Here is a 13,670-nt window from a genome sequence, read left to right as displayed (position 1 = left end):
TCCATTCTAAATTTAAGGATTTACATGTGAAAAATGCATGACTTGAAAGATGTCAAAACCAAACAAATCACAGATGTTTATATTTGGCATATTTCATTATTTCATGTCTCAAACAGCAATTTCTTTAGAGTTAATGGGGGCAAGTGCTTTAATGTATAATTTTTGTTAGACTTTCTTTGAGTTTTTTATTAACTTTTTTTTAAATAAAATCAGTTTGTAAGGAAAATAGGAAAATGGGGTTTTCAGACCTCAGTCTCCACCTCCCCCTATGGCAGAATATGCAGATGAAAAGGCTCAACACAAACAAGTGCAAAGTTAATAGCTACTAAAGGAAACTTTTGGGTCAGCCTTTATTTAAGAATTGTGTTAACACTTTTTAAAAATGTTTATCGTTATGTATGTACACATTTTTAATTTAAAATGATTATCTAACTGATTCCTTTTGTTACCTGGCTAGCAGGGAAAAGGGGTCGAGGCCGGTCCTGACCTGTTACAATGAAGACTGACTTGCTATGTGGGATTACACCAGAAGCTTGCAGTGGAGTAATGGTAAGGAAATCAAGCAACCTTAAATATCTCGGCTGTATAGGAGCATATTCTATTGCAGAAGACCTTCCAGTGAAGATCATGGAATCAAATACAGGACACTGAACTAATACTTGGACTTTGATATGAATTTCTTTAACAATTTTCTCTGCAGTGCAAGTTATTAAACTAAAGCTACTCTATTTTCCAAATGTGTTCCAACAGAAATCCTTCATAACTTCTAGCATGGTATCTTAATAAAGAATAAAGTTCTTTAAAAAATCTGCTCTAAGTAGATTTTTCCCCTGTTTTTTTAAATTAAGGATCCCAGCAGTGGTTTTTCTGAAATATTCTCTTGAACTTGTGCATTTATATTTTATTGCAGTGGTATAGATGAATGCCATTGTTGGTATCCTTAAATATTATTTCTGCTCACCAAGGTTAATCATGATTGTCTATATCTTTTTTATAGTAATCACTTTTGAATTGTGTTCAGATATGCAGTTTCAGGTGTAATCATCAGAGCTGGTTAGTCAGGCATTCCAGATAGTGGTTCTTTTCAGAACCTTTTTTAAAGGGTTGGTTAACTACCTCAGTAGCAGAGGATTGAACTATACCCTGTCTGTACTGTACATAGAAAATCTTTGTAGATAAAAGCAAGGCTTGTTAAATGATATGAGGGTAAGATTTTAATATACCAAATGTAACATTCTTAGTTGCCTTTAGTTCCAGAGGCTTGTAAGACTTCCTCATGACCATCATAACAGGCCTTGCTTTTGTCGTATTTTGTGGCTGAAAAAGCAGCCTTGCTTCTTCAGATATTGTAGTTATTTGGATGTATAATAGTTTAGCAAGATGTTACTTTTGTAAGACATCAGATGTTAAAAAAAAAAAAAATGCATCCGAACTTGTACTAAATACTGCAGTGTCCCTTTATAAAAAGTCAGACAAAAACTGACAATTGTACAGCAAAGCCTGACATTTGGATATTTTGAAGTTTTTTCATAAATCATAGAAATTAGTATATGGCTGTAGTTTAGCTTTTTAGGTAAAAGGTATGTTTCATTAGTGCATTTCTTACAGCTGATCACTGCAAAAATGTGAATCAGCTTTCCATTTCTTATGCAGGTCATGATAACTTGTAGAATAGAGTACAATCATTTGTGCTGTTTTTAATTTTCTAAAGCACCTTGATGACAGTGAGTGTTAAGTGGTGAAGCATCCTCTATTGAATCACCCTCAAAAAATTTATTTCCAAGTCCTAAATTGATAACTTAAAGTCAAATAATAGTTTAATTAGGACTTGGCATAAAAAAAATCCCTGGTCCCCTTCCCCAAAGGGATACTGCAGTTATATCACATACCCGATAGGCACCACGAAGAAGATCAGAGCTTATTATACTTAATTAAGGTTTTATACACACCAGTTCCCCCAGTAAATGCAAATTTAACGAGAAAATTAGACATGTCATATGTTCAAAATGCTCATGGCAAACAATCATTTTGCATTCCTGCAAATAAAATTGTTTTATACTGTAAGCTGGAGGCGAGTGTAACTTATTTTTGTAATAAAGTTTTTATTTTTTTTATGTGTCATTAATATAAATGTGTTAGTGTAGAAATATTCTGGTTTAAAAACTTAGAATTGCACACATTTCAGTATGTTTATTTGTACTTACATAATTTAGAATAGTGGTTGCCAATAGCCTGTATGTTTCACATTTAATTGGTTTTTTTATGTTATATTAATAAACCATTTTAGTATGTTGTACGTCAGTTACTGGGATAGCTGGGACATAGAGTGTAATTTAAAATTTGTCAATAAGTATTCATTGGAATATATGTAAATGTGCCTTGCCGGTTATTGAAACTTACCTACAAAATGAGTATGGGGTGACAAAAATTAGTTCCTGGTGCTTAATGAAACTTTCTGCCACTGATTTTATATATACCCCGTGCTTTTTTAAAGTACATCTCTCTCAAATCTTGGCATAAGTTTGAGGGCTACACAAACATTTATATTTCATTCTAACATATAAGGAGTATAATAGCTTGTGGAAACTGGGTAAAATGTAGCCTTCAGTAAAATTGAATCTCAGTGTAATCCTTGGTGCTGGCATTTTCCAGTCTCAAGGAGTTAAATGATCCCATCAAAGAGGTCATTGCCTATTGACACTTTACTGTCATACCCTTTTTAAGGGACACTGTCAAGGTGTTTAAGTTAATTCTCAGAATTATTTGTTGGGATTTTTTGGATGGTTTTGTTTGACTTGATAACTGCATTGTCAAAGTTTAAAAGATGAACATTTTTGTGAATTCACAAATGTGTTCCTAAAACATTAAAATAATGGAGTTGTGGGTTTTCAAGACTATTTGAGATTCTTAGTTTGGGGAGTTGGGAGGGGAAACTTATGTAAAGAAACATGAAGAATTGATGGGTAACGTAAACAGTGGTGATAATATATATACACACACTCAAGTGAAATAACTTGACAGTGTTCATTTGAATTCAAGCCATTTTACTTTTTAAATTAAATATCATTTGCACTGTTCTGATAATGGGTGCAGTTTTTGAGCAATATAATCAGAGCTAAATATGCATGTAGTGATTAGTGATGTGAACAATTAAGTTCTGAGAAGAAATAACTGGTATTTTCAAACTTAAATTTCTGTAGTAAAATCAGTATCAAGCTCTTATCAGAGATCAAGGAAAACAGGCAATGCATATAAACATGCTTTTGAATGTTGTGTGGCCTATAAAGCAATAATGCAATTTATATGGAATGTCATTGGATATGAGAAATGGAAATGCAAAAATAACTAATCCTTTAGTAAAAATGTCAACTTGTTTAAAGGGGAATGTTAACTACTGTAGGTTATTGCTATTTGTGATTTGTTTATGGGTTCTTGGCTTTGACAGCTTCAACGAATGGACAGATGACAAGTTAAAGAAATTTTGTATGTATTGTCAAGGAATGGGTCTTAATTCTAAGAGTCAAGTCCCTTCCTTGGGGTGAAAAATATATCCTGAAAACTTAAAAGAAAACTTGAGTTACCTAACCAAAACAGACGCAAGATTTTGTTTCTGCAGACTACTTGGCAGTCAAAATTGATAATCAGTTTAGTTTTCACAAAAATGCTTTGTGAACTGTTGTTTCATATACTCTCCAAACATGCTTTCTGGAAGATTTTCAGCCAGTGCAACTGAACCAAATGTTAGAAATGCAGGGGGAAATTGAGCACAAAAAGAGCAGTTGTACATACACTCATTATGACAGTTGTAGTTTCATAAAGTTGATCAACCAGTTACTGCAAATCTGATGTAAGAATATGCAAATCTTTTCCTCATGATAAAATAGGAACATAGGGTTGGATTGGTGGGGTGATCTGTTATTCATTTGTACATTTTTAAAGAGAATGTCAGGGTGAACATCTTTGTAGTTTTGTCATACCCAGGACTTTTTTTTTTTTTTTTTTTTTTATTAAACTAAGCCAAAAGTCACTTGATGAGAAACACAGTAAAAGATGACTTTGCTACTAGAGAATGATGTGGTCTCTTAAGGGGAGAAAGAAAAAAGTAGGATTTAAATTTTAAGTGTTTGTAGGAGAGTGAGCTAACTCTTGGTAACTGTTCAGGTTCCTAAGACTTCCAACAATACCCACCATGACCACTTTTCTCCCCAGTGATAATATACCATAAATTTTTTATCTGACCATGGGAATTCACTTACTGGTAATTATAAAATTAACAGATTTGGGGATAGCATTTTATATAGTGTAGTGCTAATTAATCATACCACTTAATAGGGCTTGCCACTACTTCAGACAATTAAGAGGCATTGTTCAAAGATACTTTTAACTGTGGGCAAACAAGTAGATGGACTTTTGGGTCTGTCACTTTTTAAAAAGTACATCGGGTTATGTTTGCACCACAGTCTGCCTTCAATATACCTAAAATATTTTTCAGGACCAGAAACATTCAGTTGGGGAGGGGAACTTTTTTTTACAAATGCAACTCAGTATTACAACCATTGTGCTGGTCCAAGTTTAGGTTTTTAATATTTACAGTAGTCTGATAAACATTTAGAAGTCTGTCACTGAGAAACAAAAGCTTGTACCTGATTAGTTTTTATTTAAAAAAAATAATTTTAGCCTATTTAAATTTTCTTAACATTATTTATCCATAGAGTTTATATTTATTTCATGCCTTTCATCTCACTAAAAACTGTCTGCAGGCTCTTTGATTTGGATTAGACGTGAAGTACTGTCGTTTGCCAAAAACCTCAAATTACCTGTTCTTTTCAACGTAGTGGATTTGTGCTTGTTTGGAGATCAGTTCAAAAACTATCTGTACTATCTGTACTGCCTCTGATGTTAAGATTTTATGTATAGTATAAGGAAGCTAGCTCTGACTATATTTTCCTAAGAATAAAGACCTATTTTTGTAGCATGTCTTAGGATCTCCAGGAGTCCAAGAATTATTGTGGGTGTCCTCCATTTTGTTTTTTCATTTAACAACTTTAGGCACTCTTCATGTCTAAAGAGGTCTTTGACCTTTTGGTTATCTGCACATTCAACGTAACTAGCTAATAATGATAACAAATTTCCTTTCTAATTCAGCAGGTGGTGGGGTGATGTATAGAACAAATGTACAGTGTTTCTCTTAATTTTAATCTTTGGTTATAGACATGTCAGCAGACTTAATGAAGTTAATGATAATTTGGTTTTGTTTTCCTGGGAACATGTCTTCTCGTTCTTTGACTATTTCTCTGGAGATTTGGGACTGTGGAGTTGAGGTAAATATTTGAGAGGGGAGTGTATAACTACATATGATTGAAGGTTTTGGTCAGGTTGACTTTGAACATGATCATTAAATTTTTAAAATTTTTATTGGATAGAGACAAATCGAGGGGGGGAGGGGAGACAGGAGAGACACCTGCAGCCCTGCTTCACTCTCAGCTTTCCCCCTGCAGGTGGGGTTTGGGGGTTTGTATCTGGATCCTTGCACATTGTAACATGCTCAACCAGGTGCACTACCACATGGCCCTGAAATCATTAATTTTTCTTAAAGATTGAGAGGAGGAGGAGGAGAGAGACAACTAGGAGGATTCTGGCTCATCATTGCTAGAGGTCAGACTTGGAGCCTCATGCTTGAGAGTTACTTTAGCTACTGCTCTACCTCCCAGGCTGCAAAGTTAAGTTTATGAAGATGGCAAACTTATCAGAATGGTGAAATTGCAAATAGAATTTAGGTACTTGAGCTAGAATTTCTTGGGTGGGAAGTTTGGATGGATGGTTTTGGCCAGTTTTCATTGGGTTATTTAGCTGCTTGTTAGAATTACCAAAACCATTCCCACTAACAGGCTTTTGTCATTTTCGAACAGCCATGGACTTTTAAAAAATATTTATTCCCTTTTGTTGCCCTTGTTTTATTGTAGTTATTATCATCATCATTGTTAGATAGGACAGAGAAATAGAGGAGGGGAAGACGGGGAGACAAAGACACCTGCAGACCTTCACTTCATGTGAAGTGACTTCCCAGCAGGTGGGGAGCTGGGGGCTCGAACTGAGATCCTTACACCAACCCTTGCGATTTGTGCCATGTGCGCTTAACCCACTGCCCTACCGCCGGATCCCCGGCCTTGAAGTTTTACACAAGGGTACTCTAAACCATTTACATTAACTTTGTTTTACTGTACATAGACTGTAATAGTCTTTTTTTCTCTCACTGAAACCAGTACTGTTGAAATCAGACTTTTTGGATCAGGGAGAGGTCCTGAAAATTTTTTAGAAATTAGTGTCTTCAAATGTTTCCTAAAGAGTGTGTGTAACCACAAGCAGTACTTTTGCTTGAATAAAGTGCAAGCTTCAGTGAATATCAGATTTTTATTCACTTCTCTAAAGTCAGTTTACAGTAAATTTAAAAATATATATATTCCCTTTTGTTGCCCTTGTTTTTATTGATGTCGTCATTGTTGGGTAGGACAGAAATGGAGAGTGAAGGGGAAGATGGGGAGAGAAAGACACCTGCAGACCTGCTTCACTGCTTGTGAAGTAACTCCCCTGCAGGTGGGGAGACTGAGGTTCAAACCAGAATCCTTACGCTGGTCCTTGCACTTTACATCACATGTGCTTATCCCGCTGCACTACCACTTGACTCCTAGTTTACAGTTAATTCTAATCTGAGGGGACTTGCAAAGCCTGCTATCTAATGGTTATGGAATCATAAAACATTGGTATTCTGAAGAGATTCTTGTGATAAACTGTCCCTTGTTTTGGAGAGAATTTTAAGATAGTGCAGGGATTGAGTATCTGTCACAAGTGACAGTTTGTGCTCTTTCAAAGTAAAATGACAAGGAATTATCTTCTGTGTAAGAGCCTCATACATGCCTTATGCCTGTGTTCCTTGTTTGAGGCATTTTACTTCAGAGAGGGAAAAATCACAGCACAGTACCTCTCTACAGAATCCAGAGGACATTTCTTGGTGCTCACATGTTAGGGTTCAAACAAGGCCTCATTCATGGTAAGGCATGCATGTTCACTAGTGTGAACTATGCAGATCTACAATAAATGTTTTGATGTGGACAAGCCATTACTACAGGTAAAGTAAGACTAGAACTTGTTCACATTAAACCAAGTGTGGAAATAGGTGGCTAAAGGGGCCAGGTGGTAGCACACCAGGTAGTTAAGTGCACATGTTAACAGTGTGTAAGGACCTGGTTCAAGTCTCCGTTCCTCACCTGCAAAGGGAAAGCTTTAGAAGTGGTGAAGCAGTGTTGCAGGTGTCTGTCTCTCCTATTACCTACCCCCTTCCCTCTTGATTTCTGGCTGTCATTTCTGGCTGTCTCTATCCATTAAGTAAAAGATAGTAAACTGAAGAAATAGGTGATAAAAGAATTGTGTGTGTATTGCTGGTGCCTCACATTACAGTGCCTCAACTCTGAGCCTTTCAATCTTAGTATTTTATTTATTTTAATGAGACCGTACTTTTCAATTCTGGTTGACAGTAGTGCTGGGAATTGAACCTGAAACCTCAGAGCCCTAGCCATGAAAATCTTACAACTGTGGTATTTCCCTAGCCCCCTGGGTCTACTTTTCATATAGAGGAATACCACCAAACTGGAATTTTCCCCATTAGCCTAAATTCTCTCATTCAAAATTAACTTCATAGAGTCATCAAGAAATCTCTGTGTAGGGTAATGGGGGCCCTTAGTGGTGGTGCACCCCATTTAGCACACACATTGCCATATGCCAGGGCTCAGGTTTGCACCCCTGCTTTTTACCTACAGGGGGATTGCTTAAGGAGTGGGTGAAGTAGGTCTGCAAATTTCTTTTTTATCTTTATTGGATAGAAACAGCCAGAAATCAAGAGGGAAGGGGGTGATAAGATAAGGAGAGACCTGCAGCCCTGCTTTTCCCCTGTAGGCGGGGACAGGGGGCTCAAACTCGGGTCCTCACGCATTTTAATACGTGCACTCAACCAGGTGCTCCACCACCCTGCCCCCCTTGTCTGCAAATTTCTATCCTACCTCCCCATCACAATTTCTGTGTCAAATAGGGAAGAAAAAGCTGCTGGGAACCCCAGTGATAACCCTAGTGTCAAAAAGTAAATTAAGACTTGGCATTAAATTCATTAACAGATTTCTGCTTTGGAATTTAAGTGCCCTGGATAGTCACTTCAAGTAAGTTGGTATTTATGTTGCTTTATTTAGCATACCAAAAAATTAGCAGAGACTAGTTTTTTGAATAATAATTGTAATATGCTTTCAGGACAACTAGATACAGTAGTATGTCACAGTCTATAAACTTTGTGGAATATGTTCCATTTCTCTGCATTCATAATGCATATGTAAAAGTTTGACAACTTTGAGATATTCACAAATTTGTAGAACTTCCAAGGAATCTTCTTAAGGATTGATGGGTCTGCTCCCCCCTGAAGACCTTACTTGAGTCGGAAATATAGGGCTCATTTTACAACAGCCATTGGCAAAAGGACATTTTTACCATAGTATTTTCTTTCATTATACTATCTTTTAAAAAGCACTTTTTAGGTTACTAGTACTTTTGTAAGATCAGTTTTTTGCCTCCTTTTAGAATGGAAGCTCCTTGAGAGCAGGACTTTCTGAATGATGCTAGGTAACTTTATAAAAATATTTTCCAATTTGGTAACTATTTAGTTAGGCTTATCATTATAACAAATTAGCTGAACAGAGGGATAGCCATTTTGAAGTAAATTCTCAAAAAATGAAATCAAACTTCTCAAAAGTGAAAGGGAATAAATGGTTGGCATTGGTTTACAGACTTTACTTTTCTTATCTATTAATTATGTCATTAAAACAACTGCATAGCAGTTTCTCCTTTATGCTGATCAACAGAGTTCCAAGCTGTTGAACAAAACTATGGACATGCAAACCTCATCTCTTTGTGAGGAAGGATACTTGATGAGTGCATTTTTGTTTTGCTGGTTTTGAATCTAAACTTTTTTAAATGCACTTTTGTTTTTTGTGATTTACAAAATTGTAAGATAACTGGTATAATTCCAAATGGTTCTCACCACCAGAGTTCTGCATCCCTACCCCCTCCACTGGAAACTGCAGTAGTTTTCCCAAGGTCAAGGATACAGGTTGATTCTATAATTATATCTGTGTGTGTATATATAATTTATTTTTTAATAGTCCTTTCACATCCTAAGTCACACATCTATTACTACTTCCAGGTGTCTTTTCTCTCAGATAAACAGTGCCTGACTTCCTCCAGTGTTTTCCAGATATGTTTTCCCTTTCATTGCTGGCATAAAAATAAGATTCCTGGTGCAAAACACTTTGGGTCCTGGTTGAATGAGCCCTCTGGTTTACTTCCCCTAGCCTTTACCCCTCTGGGGATATGGACCAAAATTCTTTTTGGGATGCAGAACATGAAGTTCTGGCTTCTATAATTGTTTCTTTGCTGGGCATTGACATTGGCAGGTTGATCCTCTGGCCTGTTTCTATCTTTTCCGTAGTGGGGCAGGGATCTGGAGAGGTGAGGTTCCAGGACACACTGTTGAAGTCACTTGCCCAGGGAAGTTAGGATGGAATCATAGTAGCATCTGGAACTTGGTGGCTAAAAGACAGTGAGAAAAAGCATGACAAAATGTTTAATAAATAGAACCATAAAGTAGGACTAGAACAGATGAAAGTAGGGAACTTAGGACCGAAGGAGGCTAGGCAGTCTATTTTAGGTATATTTTTAGCTTCTTACCTTGGTAATCTTTAAGCTTGATAGCTAACATGGATGTGGGATAGAAATACTGTCTGGGAAGATAGTGTCAAGAGTTGAGAATAGAACCAGGAAATAGGAGTAGGGCAAGTTGCTCACAAATTAAAAAATACATAAATGCAATAAACTTTACCATATTGATGTAACCTGGGGCCCATGTTTATTCATATTTAGCACCAGAGTCCTTATCCCAGTTCACAGCTGAGAACATTCAATGCTGTATTCAATCCATGAAGTTTTATATGGTTCTTTCAGAATCATGTTGGGAAGGATAAATAGTGATACCTAAGAGAAGCATGAAGGCTAAATAACTGAAAGTCATGAGCGTTGGCAAGATAGCTGGATATAGTGCTCCTGCTTTGTTGAGTATAAGATCTCAGTTCCAGCCTGGCCCCCATTACACTGGTGGAAGGCTTCAGGGCTCTCCATAGGCCTGAAAAATAGGATATGACAGCATCCAAATAGTACAGGATATAAGCATCTGCTTTGCTCTCACACACTACTCTCTGTTCTTACAACAGGTTTTTATTTTTTTATTTTTTTGCCTCGGTTATCGCTGGGGCTTGGTGCCTGCACTACGAATCCACTGCTTCTGGAGGCTATTTTTCCCATTTTTGTTGCCCTTGTTGTGTATCATTTTATTTTTTTAGAAACAGAAATTGAGTGGAGAGAGGGAAACAGACAACTGTAGCCCTGCTTCAACACTCATGAAGCTTTCTTCTTGCCCTGCAGGTGAGGACAACCCTTGAACCTGGGTCCTTGAGCACTGTAATGTATACACCTAATGCAGTGCACCACCACCTGGCCCTGAGTGGCTACTTTGTATGTTGAAACATTTAAGCAGTATAACTCTACTGGCTGTGAGGGATTTGGTTTGTACTGTGCTTTTTGCCCAACTATTCTAAATTTGGTCACCCTTTTTTTGCTCAAAGTACTCTTCTCGCTGGGGAGACAGCATGTTTATGCAAACTACTTTCTTGCCTGAGCTTCTGAACTCCCAGTCCCCAGTATTAACTGTAAACCAGAGCTGAGCAGTGCTCTGGTAAAAAAAAAAAAAAAAAAAAAAATTCAGCATCTGCTACAGTACCCACCCTCCCATTGTTCCTCACAAGGTGATACATGGAAGATCACACTCAGTACAGTTTTCCTTAGTTTCCCAATTTCTGCTTGTTAATTTTTTCATGATTATCCTATGCACTGGCACTGAAGGTGCCATAAAGTTACCTTAGGTTCATATCCTCTCCACAAAATTTGTGCCTTTTAGGGGCCAAGGTTTTTTGTTTTTTGGTTTTTTTTTTTTTTGCCTCCAGAGTTATTGCTGGAACTCTGTACCTACACTATGAACCCACTGCTCCTGGAGGCTATTTCCCCCCTCATTTTGTTGCCCTTGTTATTGCTGCTGCTGTTGTTGGATAGAACAGAGAAATCAAGAGAGGAGGGGGAGAGAAAGACACCTGCAGACCTGCTTCATTTGTGAAGTGACCCCCCTGCAGGTGGGAAGCTAGGGGCTCGAATTGGGATCGAAGCCAGTCCTTGTGCTTCGCACCCTGTGTACTTCACCCGCTGCTGCTACTGCCTGCCCCCCTGGGACCAAATTCTAATAGTGAGAACTCTTAATGATGCATGCCATTGCTCAAATATAAACTGTGACCTTTTTTGTTCATCAGTGTTTAATGACCTTTTTACCAAACTTCTGGATATTCAGTTAAATTTAGTGCTCTTTATACTCCTGCCATCCTAGAAACCTCCCCCCCCCACACACACACACTCATAACAGTGCTGGATGGCTCTAAAGAAACTTTATTTCAGGCAGGGGTAGATAGCATAATGCTTATGCAAAGAGCCTCATAATTATTCCCTTTTGTTGCTCTTGTTTTATTGTTAATGTTGGATAGGACAGAGAGAAATGGAGAGAGGAGGGGAAGATGGGGAGAGAGACATACCTGCAGACCTGCTTCACTGCCTGTGAAGCGAGTACCCTGCAGGTGGGGAGCTGGGGGCTTGAAACGGCATCCTTGTGCTTTGCGCCACGTGCGTTTAACTCGCTGCAATACTGCCCCACTCCCTTATTTCTTTTTTTTTTTAAGCAGAGCACTGCTCAGGTCTGGCTTACTGTGATGTGGGGAATTGAATTTGCGACTTTGGAGCCTCAGGCATGAAAGTCTCTATAACTATTATGCTATCTACTCCCACCCCGTTTTTGTTTATTGCATACAGTACTACTGTGAATATACATCCCTTTTTGGTTGATTTTTATATATTTTTTATTACTGGATAGAGACAAATTGAGAAGGGAGGAGACAGTTGGAGAGAGACTGAGACCCTGCAGACCTGCTTCACCACTTGTGCAGTTTCCCCCCCTGCAGGTGGGGACCAGGGACTTGATCCCAGGTCTGTATGTACATGCTTAACCAGATGCACCACCACCTGACCCTCCTTCTTTGACCTTAAGGGTCTTGTAGACATGGTGGCACACCTGGTTAAGTGCACGTTATAATGTGCAAGGACTCAAGTTCAAGTCCCTAGTCCCCATGAGTGGTGAAGCAGGACTGCAGGTTTCTCTTTGCCTATTTCCCCCTCCACTCTCTATTTCTCTGTCTCTATCAAATAAAAAAATTAACGAATAAATATTTTAAAAGAGAGAGAGCTGTACCACTGCTTTACCACTTTCAAAGTTTTCCTCTTTTGGCAAGTGGGGGCCAGGAGCTTAACTGGGTCCTGGCACACTGTAATGTGTGTGCTTAACCAGGAACACCACCACCTGGCCCCCTACTTGGTTCAATCTCCAGCACTATCATAAGCCAGAGCGAGCAGTGGTCTGGTGTGAGGGGAAAAAAATATATTTACCATGGTCCAGGAGGTGGCACAGTAATAAAGCTTTGGGCTTTATCTCAAGCATGAGGTTCTGCCCCGGTTCTTTCTCTTTCTCATTAATAAATAAAATCTTTATATATATATGTATATATATTTACCAAAAAAATCGAAGCCAGTTTCCTCATGATACTTATTGATATTTCATAAAACTAAAAAATGTTAGTCTGCAAAGTTTTTTTTTTTTTTTTTTGCAAGATCCTTAAGATCGCACCTTCAATTGCTGGCTGTGTCTTATTTAAAACATAAAAGTGTACTTAGGACTTTTGCTGTCTCTTGCATGAAGGTCTTTTTTTTTTTTTTTAAAGAATTTATTTATTCATAAGAAAGATAGGCAGACAGAGAAAGAACCACCAGATTATCACTCTGGTACATGTGCTGCCGGGGATTGAACTCAGGACCTCATGGTTGAGAATCCAGTGCTTTATCAACTGTGCCACCTCCCAGACCACATGAAGGTCTTTTTGTATAACCAAAAAGACCTGGTCCTCTAACATGCAAGTCTTGTACTGTAATGGTCTTACAAGTCCCTTCTATTTTTTTAAACATTGGATAGAACAATTGAGAGTGAAGAGGATACACACACACAGTACATATATATGTTTGTGGTAGGGAGAGAGATACCTGCAACACTGCTTATGAAGCTTTCCCTTCTGTAGATGGAGACCAGAGGTTTGAACTTGGGTCCTTGTATATTATAACGTGTGCTATACCAGGTGTACTATTCCCCCGCCCCCTTTAAAAAAAAAAGACTTATTTGAGAAAGAACTAGAGTATCACTGGCACATGAGATACCCGACATTGAATTTGGGAGGTCATGGTTGAGAGTAGAATGCCATCTCTCAGGTTGTCCATTCTTTTGCCCTTGTTGTTTTTTCATTGTTGTTGTAGTTAATATTGTTATTGATGTCGTTGTTGGATAGGACAGAGAGAAATAGAGGAGGGGAAGACAGAGGGAGAGAAAGACACCTGCAGACCTGCTTCACCGCTTGTGAAGTGACTCCCTTGCAAGTGGG

General features: G+C 38.0%; 1 protein-coding gene across 3 annotated transcripts in view; it reads left to right on the top strand.

The window, feature by feature from the left end:
- Positions 1-4,977, top strand: part of SYNCRIP (synaptotagmin binding cytoplasmic RNA interacting protein) — a 35,079-nt gene extending 30,102 nt beyond the window's left edge. For 2 of the 3 annotated variants that reach the window (XM_060205468.1, XM_060205471.1), the window contains one exon: positions 458-4,977. In XM_060205468.1, the coding sequence (XP_060061451.1) occupies positions 458-499 (42 nt within the window). In that variant the 3' untranslated portion in view covers positions 500-4,977. The remainder of the gene's footprint in view (positions 1-457) is intronic. The other variant, XM_060205469.1, reaches the window with a different exon arrangement.
- The last annotated feature ends 8,693 nt before the right edge of the window (positions 4,978-13,670 follow it).

Source organism: Erinaceus europaeus, chromosome 13 (assembly GCF_950295315.1).
Source record: "Erinaceus europaeus chromosome 13, mEriEur2.1, whole genome shotgun sequence".
Lineage (NCBI taxonomy): Eukaryota > Metazoa > Chordata > Mammalia > Eulipotyphla > Erinaceidae > Erinaceus > Erinaceus europaeus.
Note: the sequence above shows the minus strand (reverse complement) of the source record. Positions and strands in the feature narration are given on the sequence as shown.